Source organism: Ornithorhynchus anatinus, chromosome 19, assembly GCF_004115215.2.
Source record: "Ornithorhynchus anatinus isolate Pmale09 chromosome 19, mOrnAna1.pri.v4, whole genome shotgun sequence".
Lineage (NCBI taxonomy): Eukaryota > Metazoa > Chordata > Mammalia > Monotremata > Ornithorhynchidae > Ornithorhynchus > Ornithorhynchus anatinus.
The window spans coordinates 2887410-2909194 of NC_041746.1; the positions used below are offsets into that span (position 1 = coordinate 2887410).

The window sequence follows — 21785 nt, forward strand, 5'->3', positions numbered from 1 at the left end:
CCGAGAATACCAGGGGGCTTTTTGCGATTTCCGAATCCGTTTCCCAGAGTTTGGGACGACGGCTTTGATCTGAGGCGGCGCGGGCATGAGACCGTCAGGGGATCTTCTCACGTAGAGAGGAATAAATGCTTAGAATCGGAAGAGCATAAGCTCCTCGAGGCCCAGGGGTGCGTGGCTCAGTGGAAAGAGTACGGGTTTGGGAGTCAGAGGTCACGGGTTCGGATCCCGGCTCCGCCACTCGTCAGCTGTGTGACTGTGGGCGAGTCACTTCACTTCTCTGGGCCTCAGTGACCTCATCCGTAAAATGAAGATTAACTGTGAGCCTCACGCGGGACCACCCGATTACCCTGGATCTCCTCAGAACGGTGCTCTGCACATAGTAAGCGCTTAACAAATACCAACATTATTATTATTATTTGTTCAGTACTTACCAACATTATCGATCAGACTGTAAACCCGTCACTGGGCAGGGATTGTCTCTATCTGTTGCCAAATTGTACATTCCAAGCGCTTGGTACAGTGCACATAGTAAGCGCTCAATAAATACTATTAAATGAAAATAAATGAAATACTATATGCCAGGCACTGTACGAAACACCGAGCTAGACACGAGCTTGTCAGGTTGGACGCAGCCCATATCCCACATGGGGCTCACCGTCTTGATCCCCATTTTACGGATGAGGTGACTGAGGCCCAGGGAACCGAAGTGACTTGCCCGAGGTCGCACAGAAATATTAATAATAATTACGGTTTTTGTGAAGTGCTTACGACGTGCCAGGCACCGGTCTAAGCCCTGGGGTAGGTACAAGATAGAGTCAGGTTGGACGCTCTTCCTGCCCATTGAGGGGGGGTCACCGTCTTCATCCCCATTTTACAGATGAGGGAGCTGAGGCCCAGAGAAGTGAAGTGACCTGCCCAAGGTCACACAGCAGACCAGTGGAGGAGCCAGGATTGGAACCTTTGACCTTCTGACTCCCAGGTCCGTGCTCCGCCCACCGGGACCCGCTGCCTGTCCTCGGTAGGCAGGCGGCGGAGCCAGGAGTAGAACCCGGGTCCTTCTGATTCCCGAGCCCGTGCTCTATCCACCAGGCCACGTTAGTTCGCCTCCTTTCTTCAAGAAGAGAGCTGTCTGCTTAACGAAAAGGCCCTTTTCCCAGGGCTCGTTAGTAGCTCGGCGTGACGTGTTTAGATGATTATGGAAAGATATGGAGAGTCACATCTTAGCGGCCTTTTCACAGCCTCTACGGGCTCCAGCCACGGAATACGAGATTTCTTCTCGGAGCCCACTGATCATCCTCCCCCCGCCCCACGGAAGAGGACGTTTCGGCCGGCGAAACGGGAAACGCCTCCTCGCTGCACCTCGATACGGTCAGGATTAGAACCCGGGTCCTTCTGGCTTCCAGGCCCGAGCTCTATCCACTAAGCTGCACGGCTTTCCGCGAGGCCGCGCCGCTTCATTTCGCGATCCTCGGAGAGAGGCCCGATCAACGAATACCTCGGAGCGACCGGAACGAGGCGGAGGGCTTCGCGGAGCAGCGGGAGTTCACGGCTTCGGGGGAGCCCAGGAACTCCTGGGTTCCGTTTTCAGCACGGGGCTGGGCTCCTTAATCCCCCTCCGCGGCCACGCCCGACCTCGTATCCACGAGGGAGCCGGGGAAAGGAGCCCAGTTTGGAGCGCTCAATCCTCTCCTCATCCTTCCCTATCCCGACCGACCGGATGGACCCCCGGGCATCGTGGTCAACGTGCCCACCGCAAGCAACCGGCCCAGCAACGTGCCTAGCGACGGAGGACCCGTCGCTCTCTGCCCGATTCCTCTCCAAGGGCGTTCCAAGTAAGTGTCCCAAAATAAATTCGCCGACAGCCAGGTCCCGACCCCAGAAATGTGGGCGGCGGGACGTGGGGAGTCAAGCTCAGGACCGAGGGCTCCCTCCCCTTTCCGGAAAGTCACCGACGGGCCGGTTACGGGACGCGGAGGAAGGGCAGACGGGGGGAAGACGGGAGCCAGCGCGTTGAACTCCATTCCTTCCGCCGTGCTCGGCAGCTCTTGGGAAGAGACCCCTTCTCGCGTCCCGAGTTTTAATTACGTGAACTGTCTGGTCTCCCCGTGGGATTTATAGGGAAAATAGCTCTCCTGAAGTCACCTTACCAACAGGAAGCAATTGCTCTTGGGGTGAACATTAATTTAAAAAAAAAAAAAAAAGAAAAACCCCCCCAACATCTACGACAGGAACACGGTCGTGTAGAGGTGCGGACTAATTCGTTCCGTGGGTGCGATTCTCTCTTCCCTCTCACCGTTCTCTGTGCCGTTTAGAAACACAAACGTCCTTTTATCTCCTCCATCATCGATCCCTTGGCAAACATTGATCTTGGGCTTGATGAGCCAGCGTGAATTTGGTCGCTCTAACTTAAAAATAAATCTCTTGGATTTATTTATAGCAACTTCCTAAAGGACAAGATCGGTCTCCCAGCCCCGCTTGACATCACAGAGGGAGTCCGCAGGACTCGGAGAATCGATCGTCTTTAGCATCAGATCACTCCGGAGAGTCGACGGAACGCAGGGCTATTTTTGCCTTCTTATTCGTAACTTCATTTTTATTGGCCTCTCCCCATCTCTCCCGAGGATTCTCAGATGTCAGAGCTGGATCCAGGAATGCACTGGCTCTGAGAGTCTCAACTCATTCATTCAGACATATTTATTGAGAACTTACTGGGCGCCAAGCACCGTACTAAGCACTTAACTCACACCAAGCTAGCCGGCTTTCACTGGGGGGGGGGGGTGCGGTGGGATCATAATAGTATCCGTTAATCAGTCGGTGGTTTTATTGAACGCTTACTGCGCGTAGAGCCCTGTACTGAGCACTCGGAGGGTACAATACGACAGAGCCGTTAGACGCGTTCCCTGCCCGCGACAAAGTATTCATCATATGCCGAGCACTGGGTAGTTGCAAATTAATCGATTTGGTCACGGTCCCCGTTCCACCCGGGGCCACCGGTCTAAGTAGGAGGCAGAACGGCTATCGGATCCCTATTTTGCAGATGAGGGAACTGAGGCATAGAGAAGTGAAGTGACTTGCCCAAGGTCACACAGCAGACAGGCGGCAGAGCTGGGATTAGAACTCCGACTCCCAGGCCCGGCCTCCTTCCACTAGGCCACGCTGCTTTTCCCGTTTTCTTAAAAAAGCCCGGAAGGTGGTTCGGTTCTGACCTACGGAGTCGGGCCCTGGCCAGGCGGGATCCAGAGGGATGTAGGATGGAGAACCCGTCCCAGAGATGCTCGGACCCTGGGCCCGAATGGCTGTCCCTCAGGGGCTTCTGGATATCAGGGATTCACAGGCCGATGTCTGCTTCCAGGCTCCTGTTGCTCAGGAATAAAGCTTATTTCATTACGGTTACGGCTGCCTGGCAGGACGCGCAACCTCTCTCCCCTCACAGTTCTCCCTTTTCGCCGTCCGAATTCCTTCCTCTCATTGGCCAATCCTCCCTCTCCCCCTCAGCGAACCAGTGTTTCGCTGTATTTCTTAAACCCTTCCTACGTGCCAGGCCCTCTGCCAAGCACTGGGGTAGATCGGACACAATCCCTGCCCCACTTGGGGCTCACAGTCTTAATCCCTGTTTTACGGATGAGGGAACCGAGCTGCAGAGAAAGGAAGTGACTTGCCCAAGGTCCTAGTGCCATCACGGGAAGGCGGGTTGGTCACTCTCACCTCCCAGCTGAGGCTTCTCGTGACACGGACCGGCAGAACATCGCTAAAAAATTCGATTCAGTTCAATAGTATTTATTGAGCGCTTACTATGTGCACAGCACCGTACTAAGCGCTTGGGATATGCAAGTCGGCAACAGATAGAGACGATCCCTGCCCAGTGACGGGTTTACAGTCTAATCGATAATGTTGGTAAGTACCGAACAAGTAATAATAATAATAATGTTGTGCCTGGTGCCGGTTTCCCCACTCTAGGAGATGATTATTATTATTGCCGTCATGATTATATCGACCCCAGTGCTTAGTAAGGTGCTTGATATGCAGTAAGCGCTTCAGAAATAACCCGATCATTATTAGTGGTAGTGGAATTTATTAAGTATTTATCGACTAAGCACATGGGAGAGCGTGGTGGCGATAAAAGGCCCAATCGATCAGTGGTATTTATTGAGCGCTTAATGTGTGCACAGCACTGTACTAAGCAGTTAGGAGAGGACAATTCAACAGAGTTGGTAGTCCCTGCCCTCAAAGAGTTTACAATTTAAAGGGAGACAGGAAGGCATAAATCTTCTACAGGGAGGAGGAAAAACAGACATCCGATCGATAAGAACAAGAGTAAAAAAAGCTGGATATGTGAGGGAATACTCTGTTGAGTAGGCAAATCAATCAGATAATGGTATTTATTGAGCAGTATCGTTTGCAGAGCACTAGACTAGCCGCTTGGGAAAGTACAGGCCAACAGACTTATATTGAAAACTCGAATGGGGACGCTCAGAAGCCGGGCTTTGGGGCTGGATCGACCTAGGGACAAGGAGATTATCCAGCATCGTACGACTTCTAAAATGAAAAGCCAATCGCCTTTGAGGAAAATTAAGTACTTCGCGCTTGTGGCTTTTAAAAAAAAAAAAAAAGTGACATTTTCCGGGACTGTTTGCTGCAGCGAATTACTAAAATGAATTTTTAAAAGGTTGCATCCTATTTAAATCTTCCTAAACAATGCTTCAATATTGCCTCTGCCTTCCGTTACTCTTTCTCATTCAATAATGCCCCAGATGGCACGATTCGGTGGATATTTAAATAATAAAGAAATCACTGAACACAGTCCAAATGGGATTTATTAAGGGGGAAAAAACTCAACTCGGGATGGTTTTCTGTTCATACGATAAATTATTGAGAGTAACGGTTAATCTACAGTCTTTATTAAAATGGCAGTGTTTAATCTATGGCCTTTCTAAAATATTAAATTTGTGGACTAAAGTCATTTTGGACTACAGAAGTCATTAAAAGCACAATTTCCCCTGTAACAAAAGCCACGTTCCGAAATTTCAAATGACAGTCCAACCGGAGTATACAGATGCCTCACCTGGGCCGTGCAATTCTAACTGGGTAGTAAGTGGATTTCAGTAGAATAGAGTACAGTGCTAAGCGCTTAGTACAGTGCTCTGCACACGGTGGGAAGCAGCATGGCCTTGTGGATAGAGCACGGGCCCGGGAGTCAGAAGGTCATGGGTTCTAATCCCAGCTCTGCCACTTGTCTGCTGATTGACCCTGGGCAAGTCACTTCACTTCTCTGTGACTCAGTTCCTTCATCTGTAAAATGGGGAATTAAGACTGCGAGCCCTGTGCAGGGACTGTGTAAATCCCAAAGCTTTGTACAATGCCCGGGGCATAATAAGAGCTTAATCATCATCATAATAATAATGACGGTATTTATTAGGCGCTTACTATGTGCCGAGCACTGTTCTAAGCGCTGGGGTAGACACGGGGGAATCGGGTCGTCCCACGTGGGGCTCACGGTCTTCATCCCCATTTTACAGATGAGGTCACTGAGGCCCAGAGAAGTGAAGGGACTCGCCCAAAGTCACACAGCTGGCAAGCGGCGGAGCCGGGATTAGAAGCCATGACCTCTGCCTCCCAAGCCCGGGCTCTTTCCACCGAGCCAGGCCGCTTCTTAAAAACACCACAGATACCATATCAATAAATACCGTGTTTATTAGTAAGCACTCCGCAACGGGTTCTAATCGCACAGTCTTCATCCCCATTGTAGAGACAAGGTCACTGAAGCACAGAGAAGTGAAGTGGCTTCCCAAGATCACACAGCAGACGAGTGGAAGTGCCGGAATTAGAACCCGGGTCCTTCCGACTTCCAGGCCCGGGCTCTACCCTCTAGACCTCACCGCTTCCTTGGGCATAAGCTCCTGATGTCTGTTCCTTGGGCAGGTCAATTCATCCACCAATCAATTAATCAACCACCTCAAATAAATACCTCTCAGGTGGTGATTGACCAAGGAAGGTGACTGTGGCTTTTGTGAAGCGCTCACTGTGTGTCGCTCACAGTCTCCAGCCCCGGGGTAGATAAGGACCAGGTCAGAGACCGTTCCTTTCCCACCTGGGGCTCCCAGTCTAAGTAGGAAGAAGACCTGGTATCGGAGCCCCCATTTTACAGATGAAGAAACTGAGGCCCGGAGACGTGAAACGACTCGACCGAGGTCACCCGGGAGGCAAGTGGCAGAGCCGGGATTAGAATTTAGCTAAGGTGACTTTTCCTCCTTATTTTTCTCAGAGGTGACCTTACCGTGCTGTGGGTTTCGAGGTGGGTTTCAGGTTTCGGCTCCTAAAATGTCCCCTAGCCACCGTTTGCAAGCGGTTGGGGAGGAAGCGAAGGCCACGACGGGCTTTTCCTGTTCTCCTCCTCTTTCTTATGCCATTTAGAAAGGTTCCCTGAGCTTCCCTGGGCTCAGACACCGCTCACCAGCATTCCGCAAATGTCAAACTCCATCTCCGGGGACCCCGAGTCCATTTCTCTTGGCAAAACCTGACCTCCCGGCTTTTTTCTTGAAAAAAGGGATTTTAAGAGCTTATTAAAGCACCTCACGCGGGAGAGCCGCTTTTTATTCCCAGACGCTAGAGCAGTTGAGCTGAATTCCCCCGCTGGAACTTCCCGTGGTAATTCTTGAGCTCCTACTGCGGGAGGGACATATTGGAGGGTTTAGAACCCGGGTCCTCTGACTCCCCGGCCCGTGCTCCTTCCCTGGGGACACGCGCTTGGGCCGAGCACTGTGTTGAGCGCTTGGGAGAGTACAATAAAGCAGGCAGAAACGCTCACCTGCCCACATCCACCTCACAGTCTCACCCACTGTAAATTCCTTAAGGTCGTAAGCCGCACGTGGGGCAGCGACTGTGTCCCATCTGCATATCCTGTGCCTCTCCTAGTGTTTTTCACAATACTCGGCAAAGGGGGGAGCTTTTAATGCCCTTGTACCCACCCAAAAGCTTAGTACAGCGCTCTGCCCACAGTAGACACTCAGTACTATCCATCGATTGCTACATTTTTATAACCCCCACCTCCCTCTCCCCACGCTATGCTTATTTCAGGACGGAGCTAATCGGTCGATCGACCGATCGTATTCGTCGGGTGCTTACTGTGCGGCAGAGCGCTGTCTTAAGCCCTTGAGAAGCACCGTAGATTAGAGGATAAAGCCCAGGCCTGGGAGTCGGAAGGACCTGGGTTCTAATCCCCGCTCCGCCGCTTGTCCGCTGGGTGACCTGGGGCAAGTCACTCCATTTCTCCGTGCCTCAGTGAAACCGGGATTAAAACTGGGCGCCTAACGTGGGACATTCATTCATTCATGCATTCAGTAGTATTTATTGAGCGCTTACTATGTGCGCAGCACTGTACTAAGCGCTTGGAATGTATAGATCGGGAACAGATAGAGACGGTCACAGCCCTTCGACGGGCTTACGGTCTAATCGATGGACTGTGTCCAACATAAGAAGCGCTGAACAGATGCCATTTGAAAAAGTACGACATAATACAGTCTGTAGACGGGATCTTTGTCCCCAACGAGCTCCCGGATTTCACAGGTCTCTCGACCGTGAATTTATCCAATGCTTTCTTAAAACAATCTGTGGGAAGAGGACTGGACCGGGTACCCGTTGCGTGCAGGACGCTGTGGTGGGGGCCGGCTGTGTACAGAACACCGTTCTGGGAGTTTGCCGTATGTGGGGCAGTAAACCGGGAGCCTCCCGTGCGGAGGGTGCTGTACTGGATGCCCATCGGTAGGTGCTTATACGTACAGAACGGAAGAAATAAACAGGGTGCTCGTTCTCGAGAAGCTTTTGACAAAATCAGTCGTAAAGCAGGATAAAACTTTCTAGGATCCAGAATCGGGCTGGAGTCATTCCGTGGTGTTTATTGAGCGCTTCCCGTGTGCAGAGCGCTGTACTAAGCGGTTGGGAGAGGACAGTGTGACACTATAACAGCCACGTTCCCTGCCCACAACGAGCTTACAGTCTAGAGGGGGCGGGAGAGACGGAGGACTGGATTGGTGGGAAACTGGATCGCCATTTCTCCCCCCGGGAACTCGGAGATTTGGATGAAGGGAACGTCTCCGCCCTGCCTCTTTCAAATGTGATTTCGTCTACAAGAGAAGCAGCATGACATAAGGGATAGAGCGCGGGCCCGGGAGCCCGAAGGTCATGGGTTCTAATCCCGGCTCATCTGTCTGCTGTGGGACCTCGGGCAAGCCGCTTTACTTCTCTGCGACTCAGTTACCTCCTCTGTAAAATGGGGGTGAAGATTGTGAGCTCCATTTTTTTAATGGTATTTGTTAAGCACTTAGGATGTGTCGAACACTGTTCTAAGCGCTGGGGCAGATACAGGTTAATCGGGTTGGACGCAGTCCCTGTCCCACACTCTAGGAGGGAAAACAGGAGAACTGAGGCACGGAGAGGTTAAGTGACACGGCCCAGATCACACAGCAAGCAATTGGCGGAAGTGGGATTAGAACCCAGGTCCTTCCACTCCCAGGCCCGTGATCTTTCCACTAGTCCCCACCGCTTCCCCTGGAATCGACTGGATTCAACTTGATTAGCTTGTATCTACCTCAGCGCTTAGAACAGTGCCGGGGACAGGAAAGAGCATGGGCTTCGGAGTCAGAGGTCATGGGTTCCCCTCCCGGCTCCGCCACTCGTCAGCTGTGTGACTGTGGGCGAGTCACTTAACTTCTCTGGGCCTCAGTTCCCTCACCTGTAAAATGGGGATTAACTGCGAGCCTCACGTGGGACGACCTGATTACCCTGTACCTACCCCAGCGCTTAGAACGGTCCTCTGCACATAGTAAGCGCTTAACAAATACCAACATTATTATTATTATTATTAACAAGTGCTTAATAAACGCTCTCCAAATTAAATATGTATTTAATATAGCATAGAGCAAATATATAAGTAGGTGCATTTAATATATTTAGTATATATGAAATATACATGTATACATATGGCTGTCTGACTGGATTTGGGCCCGTGGGTTCCAATAATTGAGGTCTCACCTCAAGAGGCACCTCATTACTTGAATAGGGTGTGGTGAGAACAGCGCCTAGCACAGAGTAAGCGCTTAACCAATACCATTAAAAAAAAATGGAATCGCCTACAGTTTGGATCTTGGACTCTGTACACTCGGGGAGCATAGAATATCAAAGCTCACAGACTTTCTGTGTAAATGGAGAATTAGTATCACGCCGCGTTTGCGGTTGGTAGATGGATAGAGCACGGGCCCGGGAGTCGGAAGGGCTCGGGTTCTAATCTCCGCTCGGCCACTCGTGCGCTGTGTGACCTCGGGCAGGTCCCTTCACTTCTCCGGGCTTCAGTTCCCTCGTCTGTAAAATGGGGATTGAGACTGTGAGCCCCACGTGGGACACGGACCGCGTCCAACCCGATTTGCTGTAGCCACCCCAGCGCTTCGTCCAGTGCCCGGCACATGATGAGCGCTCAACGGATACCACCGTTGCAATTATCATCAGAGATAGCATCATTTTCTTCGCATTCCAGCTATGTGGGGGAGCTGGGGGGGCGGGAGGGGGGGGAGAGGATGACAGGGTCATGAAGACAGGAAGGGAGGGAGTCTGTTCATCAGCATTAAGACAGCTAATTGGCATTTCTTTTCTGAGCGTTGGCTGTTTCAAGCATATTTCTGTCATTTATGATTGAAGTGAGAAGGAGGCCAATTCCTTCCTCTCGGTTGATTTTGAAGCCAATTGTGAAATTGTCAGGATGTCTGCGACGGAGAGAGCTTCACAACTGTTAACGAGACCAAGATGTTGGCCCAAGATCGAAGGGGACGCTGAACAGAGATGAAATAGTCTAAAATCCAAGCTCCGGGGAGACTATTTTCACCCCTTCCGATTCCGCGGCTGCTTTTTAGTTCTCCACCAGTCCTTGAACCTTTCCCTGAGCCGAAGTTTCCATATCCGAAAAGTGGGGGGTATAATACCTGTCTCCCTCCCGGGGATGTCGCGAGGGCTCAACTCTGTGGTATCGTACTCTCCCGAGGGCTTAGCACAGCGCTCTTGGTGAGCGCTCAACAAATACCATCGATCGACCGATCGATACATGAGCTCTTGGGGAGTTCTCATTAATAGAACGCACAAGGAAGTCGCTTGAAATAGACCCGGCCTTACCGGAAAACACGCTGGGTATCTTAGACAGAAAGCTTTTGACCGTTCGAATAGGGATCCCGTTTTTCTCATCTTGCATGCGCGCTATCACATCTTCCATCTAAGAAGAGAAAAACAATAAGGAAAATATTAAAAAGCAGAAGCTCTTCTGGGAGAAAAATCCAGCCCCACCCCGGCCTTGTGCATTCGGTGTTGCGTTCACCCACTCCTTCAATCGATCGTATTTATTGGGCGCTTACTGTGTGCAAGGCACTGTTCTAAGCGGTTGGGAGAGTACAGTACAACAACACACGGACGCATTCCCTGCCCACAGCGAGCTCACGGTCTAGAGGGATTGATTAGCTCACCCAGCAGGAAACCCCCATCCTGTTCATATTTGCAATCTGATTAAACGATCCAGAGGTTACGAAAGGAAACGATATCTATGAAAGGCAGAGGGGGCGGGAAGAGGAAGAGACCGAAAAGTGGAACGATCCTAAACTTTAGGACAGAGGGGAGCTTTCATTTATTCATGCAATTGCATTTATTGAGCGCTCACTATACTAAGCACTTGGAAGAGTGCAATGCCGCAAAAAAACGGACACACTCCCCATTCACAACGAGCTTACGGTCCAGAGTGGGGGGAGACAGACGTTAATTTAAATCATTTTTCTGGTATCGGTACTAGGGGCAGGATCGAGGAGGGCCAGAACCCTCTCAGAGTGATTTTGCTGCACAGTCGTGGTATCTTAATTGCGACGTTTCATCTCTTTATGGTATTTATGAAGCGCTAACTACGTTTCAAGCGTTGTTCGAAGCGCCGGGGTGGATACGAATCGATCGCGTTAGACGTAGTCCCTATCCCACGTGGGATCTCGGGCTAAGTAGGAGGGAGAACTGGTATTGAATTCCCATTTTGCAGATGAGGTAACTGAGGCACAGGGCAGTGAAGTGATTTGCCCGAGGTCACGCAGCAGGCAAGCGGTGGTGGCGAGATTAGAACCCAGGTCCTCTGCCTCCCAGGCCCCGGCTCTTTCCGCTAGACCACGTTGCCCTGATTCCATTTCGTGGTGCGTGGCTCTGCTTGAGCGTTTTCTACCACCCTTCTTAGGTTTGGTCCAGCAGTTGTGAGGTGTTGAAAGCTGGGGTCAAAATAACCAAATTTCGTTTGTGTTTCGAATTAAAAAACTAGGAGAATTCAGACATGCGATATGTTTCTCTCTGTAAGCCCCGTTCACTTGCTCGTGCTCTCCAGACTGGCAGTCCCTGCCACTCTCTGAAGCTATCATATATCAACCCCATTGTCGGTTTAAAACATCCCAGTAACCCTTCCATTTTGGATTTTAGGCATTTGTAAGAAATTGGTTTTAAAAGATAGGATTTTTTATCCTTGGCTTTTCCCTCCAATGGGTTTGTGTGTTTCATTTTAGTGTATTTTCTCTTCATTTCTTTTTTAAATTGCAGCTATTCGTAATCCAGATTTTCTCTAAATAATTGCCCTCGATGTTAAGTAAAGTAGGGGGAACAGGTATTTTTTCAAAGATGAAATGATGTATTTTTTCCCTAGAGGCATCCAATCGCGTTGTTCTACAAAAAGTCAGTACAGTGGAGGATTCTGAAAGGAGAAATTGGTAATCGGTCATTCAGTGGACTTCACTGAGCACTTACTGTGTGCAGAGCACTGTACTAAGCGCTTGGGCGAGTACAGCAGAACGCTAAACAGACACGTTCCCTGCCCACAACGAGTATCCAGTCTAGAGGGGGAGACAGACATCAATATAAGTAAATAAATTAGGCCACTTTGCGATCAACCTTTGATGTTCTTCCCCTTCCTGCCCTCTTATGTCGGTGTAATAATAATAATATTGCTTAAGCACTTTCTGTGTACCAAGAGCTATGCTAAACGTAGGAGAAGAGACAAGATAATCGGACCAGATATGATTCTTGTCAGTCAACTGTATTTATTGAGCACTTACTGTGTGCCGAGCACTGTCCTAAGCGCTTGGGGGAGTACGATAGAACAATAAATAGACACATTCCCCGCCCATAATGAGCTTACAGTCTAGAGGGGGAGAAGAGTTCCCAACGGGGCCCACGGGGGGGAGAGAGAACAGGTACTTCATTCCCATTTTCCAAACGAGCAAACTGAGCCACAGAGCAGCGAAGTGACTTGCCCAGGGTCACACAGCAGCAGGCAAATCGGCAGGGCCGGGATTAGAAGCCGAGTCTCCCGACTCCCAGGCCCGGACCCCATCCACCGCGTGCCCGAGTTCCGACCGCGTCGACTCGAGCCCCGGGCCTCACGCGACCCCTGGCCCAGCAGTAAGCGCTTCCTGTCGTAAAAATAGGTTCTCGTCCGCCTCGGGTCTCACCGGCGAGTCTGTGACAGGGAAGCGAGACGAACGGAGGGGTCTCCGTCCTTAGCCCGGGACCTCGTCTCCACGGTAACTCCGGCAAACCGGTAATCCTGGGCGCATTCAGAACGGTCCTTCCGACGGCCCCAGGTACATAGGGATGGCCGGGTCGGAGATCCGCGAAGGACAGAGTTCCAGTTCCCGCGTGCCGTGTGCTAGAGCCCGGGGGGGATGAGCGGCAACGGGCCCGTTGGCCGTGAAAGCCACGAAAATCCACTCGGCTTTAAAAGCGCCCGTCCACATCCGGGCCCGGCCGCCGACATCCGTGTCGCCGTGGAGGCTGAAGAGGCCTTTCCCGGCGATTGAATAATATTCATCTGAAAGGGTCCCTCTAGGGCACCCTGAGGAGCCCGGGGATGTTCTGACGGAAAACATCACGCGGCCTCGCGATTCCCCCACCCCCTTATCGCTCCCTCTCGTTGGCCGAAAGCGGGGAGAACGGACGTCGATAATAATGATAGTCATGCCGTTCGTGGAGCGCTTACTCTGCGGCAAGCGCTGCCCTCAACCCTGGGGTAGGTACAAGTTGATCGGGGTGGATACGGTCCCTGTCTCACGTGGGGCTCCCCGTCTTACAGAGGAGGTAACTGAGGCACGGGGAAATTGTTATACCGACAATAATACTATACTAAGCACCGGGGTGGTTACAAGAAAATCAGGGCGGACACGGTCCCCGTCCCACGTGGGGCTCACGGTCTCAATCCCCATTTCTCAGATGAAGTAACTGAGGCACGGAGGAGTTCTGGGACTTGCCCGAGGTCACACAGCAGGCTAGTGGTGGAGCTGGGACTCGGAGGGTCATAAGGCCTCCGGTAGAGGGTCGATTTGGGAGATGCTTCGCTATCCGCCTGCTGTGTGACCTCAGGTGAGTCACTTGACTTTTCTGGGCCTCAGTCTCCTCATCTGCAAAATGGACATTCGGTGCCCGTTCTCCCCTAGACTGTGAGCCCCATGGCGGGCGGGGGAAGTGTCCGACCCGATGATCTCGTATCTACCCCAGTACTTAGTACGGTGCCCGGCATCCACGGGGCACTTGATAAGCGCCACGGTCGGTGTCCTAGCGGGCCCGGAACATGACTCCGAGACCCGGGTCCTACTCCCGGTTCTGGTTCTTGCTGTGTGACCTCGGGCAGGTCAGTCAACTGCTCTGTGCCTCAGTTTCCCCCGCTGTAAAATAACGATCATATCCTACCCCCTCCTACTTAGCCTGTGAGCCCCACGTGAAACCCGATCCGGTTCCCTAACTTCCCGAAGATAGAATCCAGTCTCTCTCATCCATTCATTCAATCCTATCTATTGAGCACTTACTATGCGCAGAACACTGTACTAAGCGCTTGGGAGAGAATAGTACAACAATAAATAGGCACATCTCTCTAAACACGAGACGCCTTTTCTGGCCACGAACTGGAAACCCACACTGGATCCAATCCCGAGGCGCTACAGGGCGATGGCTCCGTTTGAGACGGAAACACGATGCTACGTTTTAGACCTACCAATTCTTTCATTCCTCTGTCCCCTGGAAACAAGGAGCTGGGAGAGGGGAGAGAATGACTGGTCTGGCCAAGGTCTCGATAACCTTCACGGCACGACGCGCGGTTATCAATCTCCGGATGCAAAAAAGTCACAAAACCTCCCGGGACCCTTAGACGCCGCTCAGCCTGTAGGGGAATCATTTTCGCAACTTGAGCTCGCGTTCTCCGGCCAAGCAGCCCGGCCTGGTGGAAGGAGCCCGGGCCTGGCAGTCAGAGGGCCTGGGTTCTAATCCCGGCTCCGCCCACTGCTTGCCGTGTGACCTCGGGCCGGTCACTTCACTTCTCTGTGCCTCGGTTTCCTCAACTGTTCAATGGGGATAAAATCCCATCCCCCCCCCCCCAGAGAAGCAGCGTGGCTCAGTGGAAAGAGCGCGGGCTTTGGAGTCAGAGGTCATGGGTTCGAATCCCGGCCCGGCCGCTCGTCAGCCGTGTGACTTCGGGCGAGTCGCTCAACTTCTCGGTGCCTCAGTTCCCTCATCTGTAAAATGGGGATGAAGACCGTGAGCCCCACGTGGGACGACCCGATTCCCCCGTGTCCACCCCGGCGCTTAGGACGGTGCTCGGCCCGTAGTGAGCGCTTAACGAATACCAACACGAATACTTCAGCTGTGAGCTCCGCGTGGGACGGGGACTGTGTCCAACCTGGTAAACCTGTGTCTACCGCGGTGCTTAGAACAGTGCTTGACAAATAGTAAGCACGTAACCAATAGCCATTTTTTAAAAAAACCGGGTGGTCCCTAAGTAAGCCCATTTTTCCTCTTCTCCCACTCCCTTCCACATCACGTTTGCCCCTGGATTTATTCCCTTTTTTCTCCCTTCCATCAGCCCCACGGTTCACGTGTCCATATCCGGAATTTATTTCTCTGAAGGCCTGCCTCCCCCTCTAATAATAATGTTAATAATAATGTTGGTATTTGTTAAGCGCTTACTATGTGCTGAGCACTGTTCTGAGCGCTGGGGTAGACACCCTCTAGACTGTAAGCTCGTTGTGGGCAGGGAATGTGTCTGTTTATTTTCGTATGGTTCTTTCCCAAGCACTCAGTACAGTGCTCTGCACATAGTAAGCGCTCAATAAATACAATTAAGGGAATGCTCGGGGAAGTACAATAAAATGGAATGTTAGGTACATTTCCTGCTCACGACGACCTGACGGTCTACAACGTAAGCTCGTTATGGGCAGGGAACACGTCTGCCAATTCTGTTGTATTGTGCTCTCCCAAACGCTCAGTACAGTGCTCTGCACATAGTAAGTGCTCAGTAAATGCAATTGATTGATCGATCCACACGTGACTGCGGGAGGCGGCTGAAGGATTAATAAGAATCGAGGTTCAGTCATTCATTCGATTGTATTTATTGGGTGTTTACTGTGTGCAGAGCACTGTACTAAGCACTTGGATTTCCTACTTCGGGAAGCAGCGTGGCTCAGTGGAAAGAGCCCGGGCTTGGGAGTCAGAGGTCATGGGTTCGAATCCCGGCTCCGCCACTTGGCAGCTGGGTGTCTGTGGGCGAGTCACTTGGCTTCTCTGGGCCCCAGGTCCCTCGTCTGTAAAATGGGGATGAAGACCGTGAGCCTCACGTGGGACGACCTAATTACCCTGTATCTCCCCCAGCGTTTAGAACAGTGCTCTGCACATAGTAAGCGCTTAACAAATACCAACGTTATCATTATTATTATTACTTAGCAATCCTCCTCCCCGTGGCCAAAGATTCCAGTTCTGTTATTTTAATGCTTTGTTCTCTACCTGTGCCAAGCCATTAAAGGGGCAAAAAGAGCCTGTTTTTCTCCTTGTGCTATTTGCTGAGCATTCATAATGCGGCAAACACTGTTCTACACGCTGGGGTAGGTACAAGTTCATTAATTAGGTCAGACCCAGCCCCTGGCCCACGTAGGGCTAACATTCTAAGTAGGAAGGAGAAACGATGAGAAAACCAAGGCACAGAGAGGTTAAGCGACTTGCCCAAGGTCACACAGCAAGCAATCGGCGGAGCTGGGATTAGAACCCAGATCCTTCTGACTCCTGGGCCTGAGCCGTCTCCACCAGGCCAAGCCGCCTCTCCTTCTCGCAGAACTTTCCTGAAATCCTGGCCGCTGCGGAAGCTACCGCCCCGGCCCTGAAAGAGATCGGGTTCAGAGCGGAAGATTAAAAAAGATAAATCACATCTCTGGCCAAATGAAGAAAGATAAGATCGGAGACCCGATTTCCCGGTTTCTAAAAGGGAAACGTCAGAAAGCGGCAGTCGACCGATTCCTTCTCCGAAGAAGCGGAGGACAGAGATGATAACCGCTTTCGCGGGAAGCTGCTATTTTAGCACTCATCTACTAAATGTAAAGCTAGTGGGTTATTCCACCGTGCGCCCGATAAGCAGAAGTTACTAGAGCTGGAAACTTAAAATCGCTGCCATCTTTCAGACTCCTGAATAATGAGTCATCTGTCTCTAACAAATGCAAAAGGGATAAAAATCAGCAGGGAAGAAAACTGTCTTTCAAACGTTCACAGAGGCATAATGAACGGAGGCAGTAATTTAGCCACGCCCGCGCTGTCTTCGTCTGGGCCGCCGCCGTGGTTCTTGCAGAGAAGAACAAGAGATTGGGGTTAAAAAGATGCGGACGGGCACCAATCCACTTTTCTGTCAAAGTCCTTTGATGAGCGGGAGGCGAGAAATCTACCTTGGGTAATTTATGTGGCTGCAAAAAGCGCAGCGTTGATTTCCGAAGCCCCGGACATTTATTTGGTGATGACAGTGATGATGAGACGGTCTTATTATCAGAAATTTAGCTGCCGAATTAAGGGGTCAATCAGATTTCTCGAGCGTTTACTGCGTGCAGAGCGCTGGACTAAGTTCTTGGGAGAGTACTACGTAACAGAGTCGGTAGACACGTTCGCCTCCCCTGAGGGGAATAACCCCGGCAACCAAGCGTCTTGGGAGTGTTACACGGTGCTAAACGCTTAGTGCAGTGCTCTGCACACAGAGAGCGCTCAGTAAATACCACCGATCGATTGGATACGCGTCCCCTCTCCGTCTTTCTCCTAAGCCTTTTTAGGGTCTGCCTCTCCCAGGAATGTCTGCTAAGCGTAGCGTACACGTCCAAGTGCTCAGCGCAGTGCTCTGTACATAGTACATACTAGAACTACTAGCAGTCATGGCATTTGTTAAGCTTCTACTGTGGGTAAAGCACTGTCCTAAGCCCTGGGACAGTGCTTTAGCAAGCTGGGTACAGTCCCTGCCCCACACGGGGCTTACCTTCGAAGCAAGAGGGAGAACAGATGGGAAAATGGAGGCACAAAAAAGCGAAGTGACTTGCCCAAGGTCACGCCGCAGGCAAGTGGTAGAGGCAAGATTAGAACTCAGGTCCACTGCCTCCCTGGCCCGTGCTCTTTCCGGTAAGCCACGCTGCTTCTCGCCTTCCCGACGGACGCATTTCCATTCAGTTCTCCCAAGTGATGCGTCCTAGACTGGATACCATTAGGAAATTATCGATACCGATAACCATCGCCGTCGTGATATTTGTCGAGCGCTTACTATGCGCCAACCACTGTGCTAAGCGCCGGGGTGGACACGAGATTATCGGGACCCCCTTGAGGCTCACTGTCTAAGGAGAAGGGAGAACAGGTATTGAATTGGGCAAGTCACTTCACCGCTCAGTGCCTCAGTTTCCTCCTCTGTAAAATGGGGGGGGGGGTGAAGATTGCAAACCCCAAGTATCCAAACCGATTGGCTCGCGTCCACCCCAGCGCTCGGTACGGCGCCCGGCACACTGATCATCGTCATCGGAGCTGGGGAGGCCCGCCCGGGATATTGAAGATGCTCAGGGGAGCGTCGGCCAGAATCCGGAGCAGATCGGCAGGCTGGGAAGGCGGGAGAGAGGAAAAGGGGCAGATGGCGAGACTTTGGAGCCGGCTGCCGTTTTCCTCATAATAATAACTGTAGTAGCTGTTGAGCGCTTACTACGTGCCAGTCACCGTCCTAAGCTCGGGGGTGGATACGAGCAGATCGGGTTGGTCTCCGTCCCGGGTGACGCTCACGGTCTCAATCCCCACTTTACAGATGAGGTAACTGAGGCCCAGAGAAGTGAAGTGACACGCCCGGGGTCACCCAGCAGACAAGCGGCGGGGCCGGGATTAGAACCCACGTCCTTCTGACTGCCGGGGCCGGGCTCTAGCCATGAGGCCACGCTGCTTCTCACCCTCTGGGCCTCTGGGCCTCCGTCCACCTGGGCGAATCAGGGCCCTTTCCTGATGCTGCCATCAATCAGTTCATCGCTTAACCCTTGTTTTTCACCCGGAAGAGGGGCGGGGACGGAAGTGAGAGCGCCCAGACGATTCTGCCATCGCCCTGCCCCCCTCCCCTCTGTTGTCCGTTTAACGGATTCCGTTCCTGGCCGAGGCCCACGGGGACCTTCGCGCACTCCGATCGATCAGATCGATCATTCTGCGGCAGGCCGGCCGTAAGAAGCGACGATAAGGCACTGGAAGTCAAGAGACCTGGGTTCTAATCCCGCCTCTGGGGACTGCTTGCTGCGTGCCCTGGGGCAAGTCGCTTCACTTCTCTGGGCCTCAGTTTTCCCTTCTGTTAAATACCTATGAGCCCCATGAGGGACGGGGACCGTGTTTAATCCCTACCTGTGTATTCTTTCCCAGTGCTCTGCACCCAGTAAGCGCTTAATAAATTCTATTACCACCATCGATGGATGGTTTTTATCCCATCTTTACTGGGTACAGAGAACTAAGCGACGGAGAACTAAGCTAAGAGCTTGGGAGATTACAGTATTAAAGGGTCGGTAGACGCGTTCCCTGCCTAGGAGGCGAATACAATCTCGAGGAGAGACTCTTCTCATATTATTATTACTCCTAATTAGACCGTTAGCCCAGATAGGATAGGGACTTTGTCATGACCCCATTATCTGATCTCTCCCCCAGCGCTCGGTACAGTTCTTGGAAATACCACCGTCGTCAGCATCGTCATCAACTGGGCTCACTCCAGCGGTGAGTCTGGGTTTGGGGGCGACCAGCGGGAATGAATACAGGCCCCCGTTCCCTTCTTCATGGAAAAATTCACAGAGCCACGTGACGGTACAGAAACAAATCCTTTCGGGACTGTTTTAGAGTCGCATAGCAACCGGAGGTACAGTAATAGCCCCCGGAAAAACCGCTCCCCGGAGGAGAGCCAACGGGATTCGGAGCCCGTGAGCCCCCCGGCGAGCTCATCTCTAGCCAATTAACCAAGCGGGCACTAAATTTCTCCGCTTCATCCTGTCTTTTTCGGCATCGTCCTGGCTTTTTCCGCGCGCCCTCCTCCTCCTATCCAAAGTCCCCTTTCTTCGCTCACTCTGACGGCTTACGTAGGGATTGCCGTGCGGACACGTAGTTGGCTGTCTGACATAGATGGGGAACAGATCCAGCTGCCACTTGCGTCACATCCCAACCTGCTCCGGAGCAGGGTTAACGCGGCTGATGAACTGGTGCGATCCCTTTCTCTTAAAAAGAAATAGCGAGGGAGAGTTAGAAAACGGGCTTCTTCGGGTCACTGAACAGCGTGGAGATAATCTAGCCTAGGGGAGAGCACTCCCTCTTAAACTCTGTAGATTCCGAGCCCCCCCCCCCCCCACAAGGCAAGGATCACGTCGACTAATTGCGCTGGACTCTTCCGAGTGCCCTGCGTCCAGTCATCGATCTCTCGGCGGTGTTTATTGAGTGCTTACTGCGTGTAGAGCACTGGACTAAGCGCTCAGGAGAGTGTGAGACAACAGGGTTGGTAGGCATGTGCCCTGCCCCCAAAGGGCTGACAGTCTAGAGGGGAGAAATGCTCTCCGAAGCACTCGTTACAGTGCTCGGCATACAGAAGGCGCCCAAGACCCACCGCTATTTTCCGGAGGAGGAGAACGAGGAGAGGAAGGAGAGGCTTATTTCCAATCACAGACTCCAGATTTCACCTAGGTCTAGCCCGCCTCCTTTTCTCCGGGAAGAGTTCATCATCGGGGTGGCTGCCATTTTAAAGGAGAAAATATTTGGAGACAAAGAAGCCAATTGACCCAGCACTCTCTAATAACTAGTTTATCCACCCTAGAGAAGAGGGTATTGCTCAAGTCTCCTTTTGTTTGTTTGTTTTTTTTCCTCTCTCTTACTCTAGCAGGGAGAAAATGAGGAAAAGAAATGTTAATTGGGAAAGGCCCTGGATCGCGCTATTGTCTCGAATAGGCTTTCAAAGAGCGGCAATTATGTGAGGTTGAATGTGTACTCTATGGTCAGAAGACTCGAAACCGCGAAACGCCCCGAGTGAGTATCTGGAATAACCTTGCCCAGAAAAATCCCTATTCGTACCGCTGCTTTCGGAACTGAGGGGTTGCAAAACGGGGGTGGCCTCCGGAGAAGTTTATAATATAGACAGTCAATCGGGGGTGTCCACTGAGCGTTTACTGTGTGCAGAGCACTGGACCAAGTGCTCGGAAGAGTACGTCTCAACAGAGTTCCCCGTTCCTTGCCTACAAGAAGCTTATTGTCCTTTGGGGGAGATAGGTATTAAGCTAAATTAAGGATGGGGGAAATGGCAGCAAAAAGGAATATTTACAAAAGAACAGGTGGGCTGGGAGAAGCAGTGAGGCCTAATGGAATGAGCTCAGGCCTGGGAGGCAGAAGGTCCTGCGTTCTAATCCCGGGTCTGACGCTCGCCCGCAGTGTGACCTCAGGCAGGTCGCTTCCCTTCTCTGGGCCTCAGTTTCCTCATCTATAAAATGGGGATTGAGGCCGTGCGTGCCTTGTGGGACAGGGACCGTGTCCGACCCGATCATCTCCTATCTAGCCCGGCACTTAGCATAGTGCCCGGCACACAGTAAGCGCTTAAAAAACACCACAGATATCATTATCATTATTCTTAGTGCTTAGGGGGTACGCAGCCAGGTGAAGAGTCAACAAGCCGGAGTCTGCGAATAGGGAAACCTACTTCTAATCCCAGCTCTGCTACTTGCCTGTTGTGGTGATCTTGGGCAAGTCAATTCGCCTTTCTGTGACTCGGTTTTCTCATCCGTAAAATGGGGATAAAATACCTGCCCTCTCGCCCTTAGACTCCGAGTCCCGGGCGTGGGAAGGGGACTGCGTCCGACGATTAGAGGGGGAGACAGACGTTTGAAAAACCAATTTCCGGCTAGGTACGTAAGTGCTGCGGGCCTGAGGGTGGGATGAATATCAAATGCTGAAAGGTACAGATCCTAGGCGATGCAGAAGGGAGAGGGAGTAGGGGAATGAAGGGATTAGTCTGGGAAGGTCTCTTGAAGGAGGATGTGATTTTAATCCCCAAATCTAATTTTTCCCATTAATTTCAAAGTCCTTCCCCCGCCACTCGATCTTTGACCAAAATTGCTCACAAAAAAACCAACAGATTTAGTTAGTATCTCTTTCCTTTTCTCTCCCTGGGCTCTGGGAATCCTTGAAGCCGAACCCACAGTCTGGTCTCATCCACCGATCGAAACGTTTTCTGCCAGGACTTTAACGAGCCAGAAAGGATAAAGTGACAAGAATCCTTTGGGCAAAAGTTCCAAACAAACTGCAGGCATAAATACATTTTAATAGATAAAAGGACTGAACGAAAGGATCTTCAAGTCGTCCTTTGAAATTCAGGGTGGAGAAGGCTGATTTAGAGAAGGCGATAGAATTCATGGACGATAGAATTCACGGATAAGTTCGGGGAACCACACTTGCGGTGAGGAAAATGA

The 21785-nt window shown here is 51.6% G+C and overlaps 1 protein-coding gene and 1 long non-coding RNA gene across 12 annotated transcripts in view; one reads left to right on the forward strand and one right to left on the reverse strand.

The window, feature by feature from the left end:
• The window catches only part of RGS7 (regulator of G protein signaling 7), a 137624-nt gene that overhangs the window by 78073 nt on the left and 37766 nt on the right, over positions 1-21785 (reverse strand). For 8 of the 11 annotated variants that reach the window (XM_039914841.1, XM_039914838.1, XM_039914840.1 and 5 more), the window contains exon 3: positions 10156-10252. The exons of 1 other annotated variant lie outside the window; for it this stretch is intronic. In XM_039914841.1, coding sequence (XP_039770775.1) covers positions 10156-10252 — 97 coding nt within the window. Of the gene's footprint in view, positions 1-10155; positions 10253-14038; positions 14204-18263; positions 18433-21785 lie in introns of those variants that run through there. 2 more of the 11 variants (XM_029046980.2, XM_007672441.3) reach the window with 2 other exon arrangements.
• Positions 990-21222, forward strand: LOC114805647. The gene is made up of 4 exons (XR_003753636.2): positions 990-1832; positions 18997-19062; positions 20207-20352; positions 21138-21222. It is a non-coding gene; the product is annotated as an uncharacterized LOC114805647 (long non-coding RNA).